The 16,608-nt window shown below is 38.8% G+C and overlaps 1 protein-coding gene across 3 annotated transcripts in view; it reads left to right on the top strand.

Moving 5' to 3' along the window:
* The window catches only part of PDSS1 (decaprenyl diphosphate synthase subunit 1), a 56,208-nt gene that overhangs the window by 38,342 nt on the left and 1,258 nt on the right, over positions 1 to 16,608 (top strand). For 2 of the 3 annotated variants that reach the window (XM_023735018.1, XM_023735019.1), the window contains 3 exons: positions 4,901 to 4,981; positions 5,124 to 5,237; positions 12,026 to 12,106. In XM_023735018.1, the coding sequence (XP_023590786.1) occupies positions 4,901 to 4,981; positions 5,124 to 5,237; positions 12,026 to 12,106 (276 nt within the window). Of the gene's footprint in view, positions 1 to 4,900; positions 4,982 to 5,123; positions 8,367 to 12,025; positions 12,107 to 16,608 lie in introns of those variants that run through there. The other variant, XR_002824721.1, reaches the window with a different exon arrangement.

The following is a 16,608-nucleotide window of genomic DNA, read 5'->3' as shown; positions in this document are numbered from 1 at the left end:
CTCAAACGTAGAATACACATTTTAAAAAAAACCATTGCCGTCAAGTCAATTCCAACTCATAGCAACCCTATAAGACAATAGAACTGCTCTATAAGGTTTCCAAGGCTATAATTTTTACAGAAGCAGACTGCCACGTCTTTCTCCTGTGGAGCCCCTAGTGGGTTCGAACCACTAACCTTTCGGTTAGCAGCCGAGCCCTTAACCACTGCACCACCAGGGCTCCTTTTGGAATACACATAGGAGTATTCAAAATTGCTAACTCATATTTCTGTAAAAAACAAACTTTTATATTTATAAATACTTGTTTATAGTTGCTTTTGTCTTTAGCCTAAATATAGTCAATATACTGTTCAAAAGTTACCTTTCTACCTCTTTTAATGTGATTATGTTATTATTTGAAATACGACGATGTTCATTTTTATTCCATCTTAGGGGTTTCCTTGCATTCATACTGCTTTTGTTTTTTTGGTTTCAAAGTTTTGTGGGGTTTTCTTCCCCCATCTTCTTTCTTACAACAAAAAGTAGTATACCATACTACTTGTTTTTCCCGTTGCACCTTGCTTTCTTAACAATATATTATAGAAATCATTTTGGTTTGTAGACTCTTCCTCATTTTTTAAACAGTTGCATTATATCCATTGTATGAATGTGCCATTAGCTTATTCAACATTTAGGCATGGACATTTGGGTTTCCAATATTTTACAAACAATGCTACAATGACTAACCTTGTGCAAATGTATTTTTACATTTGTTAGAGGTATACTTTCAGGGTAAATTTGACAGGTAATTGCATATGTGGTTTTCTTAGACACTACCAGTTTTCCTTCCATGAGGATTGTATCAATATGCATTTCCACCAGCCATTTATGAGAGTATTTCCCCATAGACTTCAATTTTTGCCAGTTTGGTAGTTGAGAATGGTGTTGCAGTGGACTTCTAATTTGCATCTCTCTTTCATGAGTGAGGTTGAACATCTTTTCATATGCTTAGGGCCATTTTTATATCTTAATTTTTTGTGAATTTTGTGTTCATGTTTTTGCCCATTTTTCTATTGGGTGTTTGGTCTTTTTTCTTTAAGTTTTAATTTAAGAGTTTCTTATATAGTAAGAATATTAGCTCTTTATCTGTGATATATGTTGCATATAACCAAAAACCAAAACCAAACCCGTTGCTGTCAAGTTGATTCCGACTCACAGTGACCCTATAGGACAGAGTAGAACTGCCCTATAGTGTTTCCAAGGAGCACCTGGTGGATTCGAACTGCCAAACTTTTGGTTAGCAGCTGTAGCTCTTAACCACTACACCACCAGGGTTTCCATGCTGCATATACTATCCCCAAATTTTCAGCTGGTTTTTGACAACAACCTCTTTTGTATTATTTTATGTAATGGTGACATTCCAGTAATCTCTTTTACTAAATAAGACTGCCATATATATATATGTGCACACACACATCAGAATATATCTCTTAACTTATAATGGCACAAACACACACTTTAAGGCCAGAAATATTTGAAAAATGTCAAGTGCTCTGCCCCTGGCAGTGGTTCCTAATCTTTTTGACATGACTTTTGAGAATTTGATGAAAGGTATGGACATTCCCCAGAAAGAATCACATATGCACAACATGGCCTGGCTGTGGCATTGGGTTCAAACAAAACAGGCAGTCTCCACTTTCTTTTACAAATCACTTTGTACTCTACATACTTCCAGAGAGGATGTAAGGCAGCCCTTCTATGATGCTAGGAACAAGCTGGGTTAATTTGCTGTCAGTACACCTCCTTTCCATTTTTTGTGTTGTGTTACATCTGGTTTTCCTCATTTTGATAGTTGTTTTATGTTTTCATTGCCAGAGATCCAAACATTCCTTACTGGACTGGGGGAGCAGGATCCTCTGTGGTGGTCTTTACACTGCAGTAGTTGAAATCTGTATGTGAAGCATACGTGAGCAAGAAGTGGACAATGTGAACCGACAAGGTTTATGGTTACTTGGGCATGTTACCTGACCTCTCTCAGCTTCCATTTTGCCGCCATTAGAAGTAGCATGGCAAAGTGATTAAGAGAGCAGTCTCTAGAGCCAAGATGTTAGGGTAAAAATTCTGATTCCAACATTTCCTAGCCCTGTAACAACTGGTACCCTCTATGCTTTAGTTCCTGCTTCATGAGTTAATATGTGACAATCCTCAGAATAGTGCCTGGCACATACTAAGTACCAAATTTTTGTTAGTTTTTATCATCATCATCCACAAAATCAATATTTATGGGATGTTGTGATGTTTAGCTAAAATAATGTAAAGTGCTAATCACATGTGCTCCATAGACTTTAATTCTTATTGAGTTTAGAAATAGATTTTATATGTTCTATAAATTTTAATTCCTATTCATTTAGTTTAGAAATATTTTTTTTAAAAATCTTTTGCTTCTCAGGAAGAAAGTTTCTATTTCTGTGTGGCCTTGTGTTGAGGAAACACTATTAATCTGGCTTCAGAGAATTGCTTCTATTATCAGTTATTTTGCCTATGAAAGGAATATCATTCTGTTCTGAACTCAGCTCATTCCAGACTGCCCAAATCTTGCCATACTCTCATTTTTTTTAGCCAAGTTGATGGCGTCTTTCAAAGTTTCTAAATTATCCCCCATGTGGTCCCACAGAGTCTTTAGTATAGTTGAAGAAGAGTCCCTTGCCTCAGCCCCATAGGTCATTGCCTACTGGTGCTAAGGTCTTTGCTGTTGAAAGCAGTTATGAGTTATTTTTCAGTCAGCAAAGTGGCTACCACATCTGGGGTCTTAAAAGCTTGCAAGCAGCCATCTAAGATGCATCAATTGGTCCCAACCACCTGGAGTAAAGGAGAATGAAGAACACCAAAGACACAAGGAAAAGTAGTAGCCACATAAACCAGAGACTTCATCAGCCTGAGACCAGAAGAACTAGATGGTGCCTGGCTACCACCAATGACCACCCTGACAAGGAACACAACAGAGAGTTCCTGATGGAGCAGGAGAAAGGTGGGGTGCAGAACTCAAATTCTATTAAGAAGACCAGACTTAATTGTCTGAGAGTGGAGGAACCCCGGAAAGCATGGCCCCCGGATTCTCTGTCAGCCCAGAACTAAAACAATTTCCGAGGCCAACTCTTCAGACAGAGATTGGACTGGACTGTGGGACATAAGGTGATACTCGTGAGGAGTGTGCCTCTTAGCTCAAGTAGATACAAGAGACTAAATGGGCAGCTTCTGTCTGGAGGTGAGATGGGAAGGCAGAGAGGGTTAGGAGCTGGTTGAATGGACATGGGGAACCAGGGCTGGAAAGGAGGAGTGTGCTGTCGCAGTATGGGGAGAGCAATTAGGGTCACATAACAATGGATGTATAAATTTTTGTATGGGAGACTAACTTGAAATGTAAACGTCATTTAAACTAAAACAATAAAAAAAAAGTGGCCACCTGACCTTTTATGGTGTGTGCATTTTTATCCTGGACTTACGGCCAAACATTTCACAGTCACAGACTTCATTAAGTCGTCAAAGGAGTTCTCCCAGCGGAAGAATTCTGTGATCTGGCTTTGTTAGCAGAGGTGGTTGGACACTGTGCGGGCTCCTGGTTCTGGCTCCAGTGTATGAGGAGGAGCATTGCTAAAAATAATAGTAAGTATATGTTGAGTTCTAACCAGATGCCAGGTACTATGCTGAGGGCTTAAATGCAGCATCACATTTATTCCTCACAACAACCCTATGAGCTAAGTACTATTGATTCCTACATTTTACAGATGAGGAAACTGAGGCACAGAAAGATTAAATAACAAGCCAAGGTCAGATGGTATTTACAAGGGGCATAATCCAACTCTAGGGGCTAACTGCAGAGCCTGCCACCTAACCAGTTAAACATACTGACTGCCTGAGTCAAGTATGGCCCCTGACCAGAGAATCACTGAGGTAGGATCCAGGGTCAGGGAACAGGGTTCTTAATCATCAGTGATCCAGTACTAAAAGGAGACAGTGAAGAGCTTTCTCATTGAGAGTCAATGTAGACATTTCCTCTTCAGTAGAATAGCCTGTCTTTCTCCCCTACCCCTTTGGTTTACCACAGTCTTTGTTTTCTGTAAATGTGCTGGGCCTGCTTAGCATGCCTAGCAGAGCAGCGGGAAATGCAGTCAAGCAGCCAGTGCCAGCTAGTTTTTTGGAGTTTAAAAAAAGACTTTTAGAAGTACTATTTCTCCCCCACTGAGAAGTTTTTATATAGTTATATTACTTCTTGTGAGAAAAAATATGGAAACATTAGGGCCAGTGAAGATCCTTCTGATAAGAGTTATAACTATGTCTGAAGCATGAGGTTTGAGGCTATTACAAACATACCAAGAAGTAACTGCATTTTAGAAACAGATGAAATCACCAAAAATTATTAAAAGCGAGGACTACAATGGGGGAAATGTAGATACGGCAACAACATGTGTATGGTTAGTAGATACAGTATCTATCCCTAATTAGGATAAATCAATAGAGGTTATTAAAGCCAACAACTGGGCTGGTCTGCTGCGTGCTAGAAGCCAGTACTTTACGTATTAGGGTCCATATCTTTTGCATGTCAAAGAGATTTACTTAGCAGATTACCTGCAGAGCTAGTCTAGTTGAAGTTTAGTTTTTCCTAAGCAATGGGAAAGACTGCTTACTGTCTTGAAGGGGTTTTCTTAGAATTTAAGAAAACCATCCAAGAGTGAATTTTTTTCATTGGAAACATTATTTTGTTCATGTTTGATCTTCTAATAGAAATATCTGATTATATATCATCTAGCTTCCCTACCTCTTATTTAAGGGATTGTATTACTGCTGTGTAAATCCTTCCATCCAGGAGTTTACGACCTTGTTTCTTCCTGCCAGCAGCTTATATCACAATTCTCTGTTTCAGGTCTCTGTCTTAGGTTGCCCTGACCCAGTGGTGCATGAGATTGCCTATCAATATGGAAAAAATGTGGGAATAGCTTTTCAGGTTGGTATGCTTATTTATAAGAATGGTAGCAGGTCGGCACAGCCAACATTGTTCCCAGACTAAAATCCTCAGGGCAGGGAAAGGGTGGCAGTGATGTTGGGACTGTGGTGCTTTTTACATTCCTTTTTTTTCCTTTTGCTAGCTAATAGATGACGTATTAGACTTTACCTCGTGTTCACAGCAGATGGGCAAACCAACATCAGCCGACCTGAAGCTCGGGTTAGCCACTGGACCTGTGTTATTTGCTTGTCAGCAGGTAGGTTTTACAAACTCCCTTGACACACACTGATATGTAGTCCTATAGAACCAAAGTCTCCCAGGCACAGCATGATGGGAAGGTTAAAGCAGAGAAGAGACTGCAGACCTGGGTTTAATCCTGGCTCTGTGACCGAGATGTTAGGGGAAGTCATTTCACCTCTCTAAGCCTATTTCCTTACCTGTAAAATAAGAACCTTCCTCCCAAGACTGTTGTGAGGATTAACTGAGATAATATACATGGAGATACTTTGTAAATTGTATGCATTTGAAGTAGCGTGATTATTTCCATATACTTTTGACACTGGCAAGATGAGTGGTTTCCACATTTTGAGTGTAGGCAGAGGCCTTAAGGCACAGGAAGTGTCAGGGGCATTTGAGCCTAAGAGATTCTCAGAAATTCTCTGTTCTAGACTGTTTGCTGCTCTGAGAGAGGCCTCAGAGAGCCCCATCCCCTCAAAATGGCAAAAAGTCAGTGGAATGCACCACTAGAATCACAGTTCCTTCTTTCTCCAGATTCATATTCTCCCTAGCATGGATGAAAGGCTTAGGAAGCTTCAGAGGCTGCAGTGACTTACAAAGCAGACATTTTCACAGCCTGCTCTGGACCATGGCCACACTGTTCTTGGCTGTGCCAAAAGTTAGGTGAAATATATGGACACTGGCTGGCACCTGGGACATCTTTTTAGATTTTCATATTAATGGTATTTTATTCGTTATTTAGCAGAGCTATAAAGATGTTCATCACCATGCCATGAAATTAAAAACTAGCATTTTGTTCTAAAATTTTACTTTTAGTCTTTCAGGGATTCTGACTCTATTCTTTCTCAAAATTTGCGAACGTAAGTCATGTCTTCCATAGAACTTTTATAAATCACTGATTCCATTTTGACATTATAGAAAGCAGTATAATTTCTGATTCCAGAGTGGAGAGATCATCCTTTATTTTCTAGGAGAGTCATAGCCAGAATGACTCTTCCTAGGTGAGGTTCACTGCTGGCACTGCTGGCGTAGGTACAGGTTACCTTAGGAACATGCTAGTGGACAGCGGTCAGCTGTGGAATAAGGGCTGTGGATGGGGATTTTGGAACACTCTGGAAACATCAATCTTCAATATTACTGGGTTCCAGCCTCTCAAAATTTTGAGGCAGAGGTGAGAAATTTAATGTATGCTATAGATGGGTCCTTTCTCCCAGTGACACTGACTGGGAGACTTTGGTTCTATAGGGCTGACTCACCAACCCAATTAAAACAAATATTAGTAAGTGTGCCAGTGCTGACAAAAATTAATAAAATCCCCTTTCATACATTAAGGCATAAGTGAGAAACCTTTTCCTGTTTTATCATTACCCACAAAAAAAGCAAAGTATTCATGAGCCATGTAAAGGTAAAGGCATGTTTGATTGAGATTAGAAAAATTAGTCACTGGCTACCATTTCTGCAACTACAAACATTAATCCACTACTCAGACCCTGATTAATACATGAGAGTAATAAATTATAGTGATGAACCCAGTGTGCTAAAATATATTGATTTGTCAGTAATCTACAAGAGACTCAAAAATGCTGGTAAAGGGGAGGAAAAAAAAAAGGAAAAGGAAGTAACAAAAGGCTGCAGTGCCCCAAACCACTGTTTTTGTTTCTCTGGGAAATCCCAGCATCACGAGGCTCCACACTCACTCTAACCAGACAGCACTTTTCTCATCTGCCCATAAGGCAGTGGGAAAAGGAGTTAAGAAGGCACATTGCAGCCTCAGAAAAGGGAACACAGAATGAGGCTGAGCAGGAAATGACACTCGAACTGGGCATGACTTGTTTCCTAAGCAGACTGGTTTTTCCGTCTTGTGGTACATGAGCCAGAAGTTAGTCGGATATGTATTTATTAATTTTTTGTTTTTCTTTCCCCCAAATAAAACAGCATGTTTAAGCTCAACTATGCATTATACTGTCAAAAAAGGGATTCTTGGCAAAAAATTTGTTTGTCAAAAGATTTATGGGGATAAAATTAATTTTGGGTAAAACAAGTTCCAAAAATAACATTTAATGAAAATGCACTGCCTAAGAATTCTTTTATACAGTATCTCTAATCTCACAGCTCCTCTCTGTGGTGCGTATCATTATGTCATGTCCATTTTACAAGTAAAGAACTGGTCTTCAAACCTGACCAAAATTAAACATCCGGTAAATTGCATGCAGTCAACTAACACTTCAAGTCTTCTAAGACCACTATTCATTCTACTACACCATGTAATGTTATTGCCCCTGATAATGTTAGTAAAAGTGAAGTACCTGATGAGCTTTTATGAATACTCACTAGATGTTCTCACAGAGCAGATAACCAGTATGCCCTGGCACTGAAATTGTACTGGTGACACCCAAAGAAGAGTCTCTGTGTCACCCCTTCATTACTGTGACTAACTTACCCATTTAGTGGAGCAGTGGAGTAGTTCTAAGATATTGGTAATCCTTTCCATAGGTGGATGAATTTTGTTTGCAGATTAGGTAAACAGTCTTTGAACTCTCCCCATTTATGAACATGGATTATGAGTCTCACTGGACCAGGACAAGCAATGTTGGAAAACCACTTTTCTTTTTAACCTGGCATAATCGGTTGTCTTGAAATTGCAATTTGTTGGATCAGCACTCGACAGAAGCTCCCTACCTTCCACATAGTCCTACACTGTAACTCACTTTGGAATTTCACTATTTTGAAATATTTTGAAGGGGTTTCCTTGATGACAGTTGTTACAGGGGACTTTAAGAAAAGTTTCAGAATTCCTGGAGAGGTTCCAGTGATGACAGTGGCCTTCTATCTATGTGTGTATACATATTTTCTTTAAGAGCAAAAACCTCATGTTTAAAAAAAAAAAATCTTTAAAGGGTAAATTGATTGGATTTTGAAACCTTCAGAAACAGAATGGAAGTGTTTACCTCTTTGTTGACACTATATTAGTTTTCAAATATTCCTTAAAAAATCTTTTCCTTTCTTCTTCTGCTTCTTTTATTAAATCAACAGACCTAAATGTCAGCCTGTAGCCGTACTTCCAACTGCCATCACCAGCCCCTGCACCAGCTGCACAGGCTCTGCCTTGTGACTAATTGGTGCCTTACAGTTATCAAGTTTTGGTGGGGTAAGCCAACTGCAATTTACTGATTACCTTTTTAGTTTAGTTTATGGACAAGTTTCACAGAGTTAGAACCTGATTATGTAATGGTGGTTTTTGTGCTCTTAAAAACAGAGCCCGAACAAACACAACTTTTCTTACTCTCACTAAATCTGCAGGCAGGCATCTGTTCTTCCTGTTATGTCTCATTTCTTCTCCCACATACACACAGGAGTTGGAGGAGTGCCTAGGGGAAGCTTGGATATTTGCATGTTAAAATTGCACACATTACATGTTTCAGAGGAAGAAATGTAGTTACGCCCAATGCAAATATTTTTTTGAAACTGGTTTCTCAGTACTTTTTATAGTAAAAAGAATCAGAGAAACCACACAATCAGAATTTACCACACTTGTTGGTATTGCAGAAAAGGCTCATACACTATAAACAAGGTAATTTTACCAGCCACCCAGCACAGTATCACATTAGTTTTGAGGATATAGCCTTCTAGAAATCCAATCTTGGAATGTGGCATTAAGAAACTAAAACAAATGCCTAATTGATTTGACTTTTTACCACTAAAATTGATTGATTGATTTCCTGTAAAGCTTATTCTTAAAAGATCAGTAACTAAAGCAAATTACTGGTTTTCCTTTGAGAACTAACCAGTTGCTGGCTCTTTAAATTCTGTAAGCATGTTATTATTAGCAGCCTCTACATGTTTAAAACTTTGTTCTGACACATATCTTGCTCTGAAAGAAACATTCTTGATTCCTCACCTACCATAATTTGGTGAAGATTTTCTATGTGTGCCCTATTTTTTCTTTCAGGATTACTAATATGGTGGTGATGGTTATAGGACAACTTCTTTCATCCGTCAGGCTCACTGCCAGGGAAAAACCAGCAACTGTTGGAGGCTCTGATTTGTCCAAAACAAAACACATTGTCTTACCTCTCTTATTCCATGGAACCACAGACTAGTAGAACTAAAGGATTTCAGATTATGTAGTTCAGCTCCCTCATTATACAGATGAGGAGGCTAGGACCCAAGTGTAAAGGCACTTACTCAGCTGTGGCAGCTGGTAACAAAACCAGCACTAGAACTCAGATCTAGGAAATTAAGTCATTTGGTGTCCTGGCTTCCTTATTTCTGTTAATGGTGACAGTTCTCCTAAATAGTTGCTAAGTATTGTAGATATGCATTTTATCTTCCTAATGCCTTTGTACCTGTTTTCTTTTTTCTATTATTGACCTCAGCTTAATTCTGGTCTTTATAACTTACTACAGTAACCTAACTGGTATCTCTACCTCTAGCTTCTCTAATTCAGTGGTTCTCAACTTTGACTACACATTAGAAACACCTGGGAACTTTTAAAATCCTGATGTCCTGGCCAGACATCAAGCCAATCAGAACCTTTGGGAGCAGGACTCAGGCGACTGTCATGTTTATAAACCTCCCCAGGTGATTCCAGTTTGTAGCCAATGTTGAGAACTAATGCTCTAATCCTTACTATGTGTTTACGCTCTGCTCAGAAAGTTCAATAGCTTTCAAATGCCACTCAATTTAATGCCTCATTTCCACCTTTATCCTAGGCCAACCCAAAAACCCATTGCCATCAAGTTGATTCTGACTCATAGTGACCCTACAGGACAGAGTAGAACTGCCCCCCTCCACAGGGTTTCCCAGGCTGTAACTCTTCATGGAAACAGATTGCCAAATCTTTCTTCCGTGCAGTGGCTGGTGGGTTAGAGCCGCGGACCTTTTGGTTAGCACCGAGCTCTTAGCCATTGCACCACCAGGGCTCCTTCATCCTAGGCCAGTGGTTCTCAAAATGTCCTCAGGAACCAGTAGCATCAGCACCACCTGGGAACTTGTTAGAAATGCACACTGTCAAGCCCCACCCTGACTGAATGAGAAGCTGTAGGGGAGAAGCCCAACAGGCCATGGTCTAACAAGCCCTAGAAATGTTCTGACAGGTGGTTCTGACTCAATCTAAAATTTGATAACCAATGTCCTAGGCAAAATGCTACCATCCTTTTAGTGTTTTCTGAACTTGCCTGTTTATCTCATGGGATGTTCTTGTTAACAATAAAATCTCTTGCCGATAGTCCTAGGAATCAGTATTTTTAACAAGGACCTCACCTGATGTTTATGATCAGGCAAGTTTGAGAAATACTACTTTAAGGCAATGACACTTATGATAGAACATCTTGGTTCTGTGAGCCACTGCCAAAGTTGGGCCTTAAAGTTAGCAGAGACTCAAATATTTTAATTAAATTTATACTGTCAGGACATTAGATTCCAAGTTTATTACCTAAAGAGCTGGGAAGTTATAGTGATGGACTGGTTTCAGCACTTGTAGCCTTTAAATTAAAAACAGACATGCCATTATCACAGTATTTATAATATTCAGTGGCACTGCTAGATCGTATATTAATAGAATGCTGAAACACTAAGGTTTCTTAAGAGCACAGTCCTGTTAGTTTCCCTTTATTAAAGTAGAAACTGAAATCAAAAAGTTTAGAGAATCTTGCCCAAGGTCGTTAGCTATTTTATGGCACAGCCAAGATGAGAAACCATAGTTCTCCCATCATTTGGTCCTGATTTAACATTCTTCCTACACTCGGTTTTTACTCCTGATAGCTTCTTCAGTATTGGCCATGCAAACTGCTTTTTAGTTTTGAATAAAAACTACAGGCCAATAAATTAACTACAACCTTCCTTTTTAGGGATGCTATGATAGGAAAATCCAGTTTGATTTTCTTCAGTACCTTTGTGAAAACAGTTAACTACTTTTAAGGTTGGGTTAAGACCTGAACTCTATTTTGCTTTCTTTAAATTGTTTGAAGTCTGTTGCTGATTTTGAAAGGTAAATATTTTCACATAAGGGAAAAATAAGCAAATGCATTTACTGATTATAGAACTTGTAATCAAGTTGTGACTAGGTAAAAAATCAGTGAGAATTATTAATTTCAGTAAAAACATACTGAGCAAGATTTAGGGCCACCCTCAGTTTCTTCCATAGAGTGAAACAGGTTATTTGGGGGTCAAAACACATGAATTTAGGTTAAGAGAACAGCTCTGAAGCAAAACTGCCTAGGTGTAGATCCCTGGCTTTACCACTTTCTAGAAAGCTTAAGACTTTGGGCAAATTGTTTTTCTATGCATGTTTCCACATCTGTAAAATGGAGATTGTTGTGAGATTAAAAAAGTGTTTTGAACAGTACCTGGCACTTCAGAAATGCTACATATTTGTTACGTCAAAATGCTAAATAAGTAAAAGGTTAAGAATCCATGTCTCTTTAGGATAAAAATGGAGTTATTTGATAGACCAAAATCTTGCTGTAAAAGCTCATTTTTTCACATTTTCTTCTGTGATTTTAGAGATATTCTTTGCTCTCTTCCCCTTTCTTACCCAATAGTTGACTCCAAGGATAGAACAGAACATGAAACCAAACACTAACAGCTGTTACCTCTCCATGCACCATCTCAATCCCAAGGTGTGGAAAACAGATGTCTCTCTTAGCTCAGTTTCCTTAACTGCCACAATTTACTGCTCCCCACATCATCTAGACATTTACTCCACTTTTTGATTGTTTTTTCCCCCAAATGTTATGGTAAACTACAAACTAGTGTTAGAACATTGGATCCTGCCAAGAGTAATACATTTTCTTTCTTTATGGTTAGTTCCCAGAAATGAATGCTATGATAATGAGACGGTTCAGTTTGCCAGGAGATGTGGACAGAGCTCGACAATATGTATTACAGGTAAGATTATTAAAAAAAAGAAAAAAAGGCAGCAAGTACAAGATGGCAAAGTCCTTTAACCAAACAAATAATGTAACGTTAACTAAAAATTAAATGATAAACCAAGAAGAGACCAAATTTGGTCAACTCTTGATTTGACAAAAACTGAGAAGGAAAAACTTATATAACCTCATTTTTCTTATCAAATAAGTCTGAGGATTCTAATTTAATGGCCTTGGGTAGAGCTTGGGGGTATTTTTAAAAATTAATTTTTTTAATTTAAATTTTAAAAAATACTAAGTGATTCTAATAATGTGCAGCCAGGGTTAAGACCTATTGCTTTGGAACTACTATTCTCCCAGTCTCCCAAATTTGCCTCCAACCTAATCCATACCCTCATCCTTGCATGGCTAGACTACTGGTCTTTCCTAGTTCATCCTATATAACTGCTGTCACAACAACAACAAAAACCAAACCACTCATGGTAACCTCACACGTCTGAGTAGACTGCATTCCATAGGGTTGTCAAAATTGTGACCTTTCAAAAGCAGATCACCGGGCCTTTAATTCTGAGACGCCTCTAAAAGCCATTGCCATCAAGTCAATTCCAACTCCTAGCAACCCTAGAGGACAGAAAGAACTGCCCCATAGGGTTTCCAAGGAGCGCCTGGTGGGTTCGAACTGCCAACCTTTTGATTAGCAGCCAAACTCTTAACCATTTGTGCCACCCAGGGACACCTAACTGCTATAAAAGTGTGACTAAACAAATGGTAATTTTTTTTTGTTTTAAACCAACATAGGCAAACTATACATTCACATGAATGTTTTCTTTTAAAGGAAGAATTATTTAACTTTCAGCGGTTGTAAACTTGCTTCAGATATTCTCAACTTTTCTGTAGAAGCCAAATAATTTTGCATATTTTCAGTTTTGGTGAGTCTTTTATCTTTTGAGAATGAGCTGTTTCCAGAATTCAAATCCAAGTCAGTTGGAGCCAACAGATCTAGTGAATGAGATGGAATGAACAAAAGTTTTTTAATAAGCAAATACAGTTTGAAATACATAGTCTACTTAAAAGAATTCTAAATAATTACCTCTCAGATTTTTAATATTTCGAAAAAGCAAAATCCCTCTAAAGTATGTATTTCTGTTTTAATTGACTACTGTTAAGCATCTTAATTTGCTATAGGTTACCACCTTTTTGGAGGGTGGTTTGACAGTAATATAAAAACTCAGTAGGAGAGGGGGCTGCAGCTGATAAATCGATACGGCTGAGAGGGAGGTCACAGAGAGGTTGTGACTTAGGAAATAATAGTATTACTGAATGCTGGAGTGAGAAATGGGAATGAAAACAGAGGAATTAACTGTAGCTCTTAGATAAAACAGTGAAGTTCCACAAAGCTGAGGCAGAAATACACTCAGAAAAAAATCTACAAGGATGTTCTCTAAACAAATTCTCCAAATGCCTCTAAAATTTAGCAGTCTTCACACACAGAGGTCCTAGACCCTCATTAAATGTGAATGGACAACTTCTACTGAACAGTTGATGAAAGCTTGCTGCATGAAAGAGTGAGACAAGATAAACAGAAAAATCAAAAGAAATACAAACAGGTGGATTAAAAAAGATACTGTATTTATAAAACAAGAATAAGAATATGAAAAACAATGAATAAGAGCAAGCTCTAAGATATTTTAAATGATTGTGAAAAACTAACTCCACAGAAGGATTCCAAAATGTAAACAGACAAGAAGATGAAAAATGAGAGAAAACTTAAGAGAATCAAAAAAAAGAAGTCAAAAAAGTGGTCATCTATAAAAGGAGAAAAATCAGATTGGCTCAGTGTATAGCAAAAACACTAAATGTCAGAAGATAGTGGACTAAGGCCTTCCAAATAATGAGGAAACATTTTAAAGCTAGAATTCTATACCTAGTCAAACCAGCCATGAAGTCTGAAGGCAAAAGAAAGTCACTGACACACTAAAAAAAGAAAAGAAAAAAAACCCAAACCCATTGCCATCGAGTTAGTTCTGACTCATAGTGACCTTATAGGGCAGAGAAGAACTGTCCCATAGGGCTTCCAAGGAGGGGCTCAGTGGATTCGAACTGCCGACCTTTTGGTTAGCAGCTGTAGCTCTTAACCACTGTGCCACCAGGGCTCCTGTTGTCATACATAAGGTGCTAAAAAGCTGATTTCCCATACACTCTTTCTAGCAGGTTATTTGTGAATATACTTCAGCAAAAGGTGTGGAAACACCAAGAAAGGGAAAAACGTAGGTAATCAAAACCAGTAAAATGAGCCAGAGAGTCCAATGAAAAGACATCCTAGGACGGCAGTTGCACAACAGACCTAGAAAGCCATCAGTTCACATAATAGATAGAATGATTATGACACAGGAAATATTAAGAATGTGGAGCACCGTTCTCAAAAAGGAAAAAGTGGAGGCAATTACATTCAGAGGTGGATCTGTACAATAAGGCACAGCAAGCTAAAATGTGTCATAGTTTGAGCAACTGGTAGATTATAGACTGTCAGAGGCCTTTCGAGCATGATCTTAGGAATATTTGACTCTTAATGGAAGAGCGACCATGAACTTGTAACCATGGAAATACAGAAAATAAAATCATAGTACTTGATCTGTTCCTGCAGTAAAATTTTTTTACATCACAGAAATAATAAACACCTTATTAGTGTTCAGCTTTTAGAAACAATAAATCAACATAAAAACATAGTTACAGAATAGAACATAAATGTTACCAATCCCTATGTATACTGTAAAAGTATAGGTAGAAAGTGGGAAGAGATATGGGCACTGGTACCCTCATAAGGCTGATGCTACAAGATGACAAAGGTAATCAATAAAAGAACTAAACACAGTGATATAATGATCAAATTAGCAAGCATGGTATGGGTAGACTAAATCCTCATCTTGGCAGAAAGGCAATAGATAATAACTAAAACTGATAATCAAGAAATAGTATATGAGCAACAAGACGACAAATAATTCAGTTAAAAAATGGGCAAAGGCCAAGAGACAGAAAAGGCCACATAAACCAGTGACTGCATCAGCCTGAGACCAGAAGAACTAGATGGTGCCTGGCTATGGTGACCGCCCTGACAGGGAACAACACAAGAGAGTCCCGATGGAGCAGGAGAAAAGCGGGGTACAGAACTCAAATTCTGTTAAGAAGACCAGACTTAATTGAGAGTGGAGGAACCCCGGAAAACATGGCCCCTGGATTCTCTATCAGCCCAGAACTAATTTCTGAGGCCAACTCTACAGACAGGGATTGGACTGGACTTTGGGACATAAAGTGATACTCGTGAGGAGTGTGCCTCTTAGCTCAAGTAGATGCAAGAGACTAAACAGGCAGTTTCTGTCCAGAGGTGAGATGGGAAGGCAGAGAGGGTTAGGAGCTGGTTGAATGGACATGGGGAATCGGGTAGAATGGAGGAATGTGCTGTCACAGTATGGGGAGAGCAATTAGAGTCACATAACACTGTGTAAATTTTTGTATGGGAAAAAAAATTTAAAAAATAATAAAAAATGGGCAAAGGATATGAACAGACTTTTCACGAAAAAGACGTTCAAGTGGCTAACAGACACATGAGGAAATGCTTGTGATCACTAGCCATTAGAGAAATGCAAATCAAAACCACAGTAATAACATCTCACCCCAACATTACTGGCACAAATCAAGAAAACAGAAAATAAATGTTGGTGAGGCTGTGGGGAGACTGGAGCTCTTATGCACTGCTGGTGGGAATGCAAAATGGCACAGCCATTTTGGAAAATGATATGGCACTTCTTAAAAAGCTAGAAATACAAATACCATATGATCTAGCAATCCCACTCCTAGGAATATATCCTAGAGAAAAGCCATCACACGAATAGACATGCACACTCACGTTCACTGCAGCACTGTTCACAATAGCAAAAAGAAGGAAACAATCCAGGTGCCCATCAACAGATGAATGGATAAACAAACTATGGTACATACACACAGTGGAATACTATGCAACAATAAAGAACAATGATGAATCTGGGAAGCAGCGTGCAACATGGATGAATCTGAAGGGTTTTATGCTGAGTGAAATAAGTCAATGACAAATGTTGTATAAGACCACTACTATAAAAACTCATGAAAAGATTTACGCACAAAAAGAAACAATCTTTGATGGTTACAGGGGTGGGGAGGAAGACATCTAGCTCAATTGGTATAACATAGTTTATAAAGAAAATATTCTACTTTGGTGAGTAGCATCTGGGGTCTGAAAAGCTTGTGAGCAGCCATCTAAGATACTCCACTAGTCTCACCCTGTCTGGAGCAAGGGAGAATGAAGAAAACCAAAGGCACAAGGGAAAGATTAGTCCAGAGGACTAACAGACCACAACTACCACAGCCTCCACCAGACTGAGTGCAACATAACTAGATGGTGCCTGGCTACCACCACTGACTGCTCTGACAGGGATCACGACAGAGGTTCCCAGACAGAGCTGGAGAAAAATGTAGAACAAAATTCTA

This window comes from Trichechus manatus, unplaced genomic scaffold (genome assembly GCF_000243295.1).
Source record: "Trichechus manatus latirostris isolate Lorelei unplaced genomic scaffold, TriManLat1.0 scaffold00075, whole genome shotgun sequence".
Taxonomy (NCBI): domain Eukaryota; kingdom Metazoa; phylum Chordata; class Mammalia; order Sirenia; family Trichechidae; genus Trichechus; species Trichechus manatus.
The sequence above is the reverse complement of the archived record's forward strand: the minus strand, read 5'-3'. Positions and strand labels throughout refer to the sequence as shown.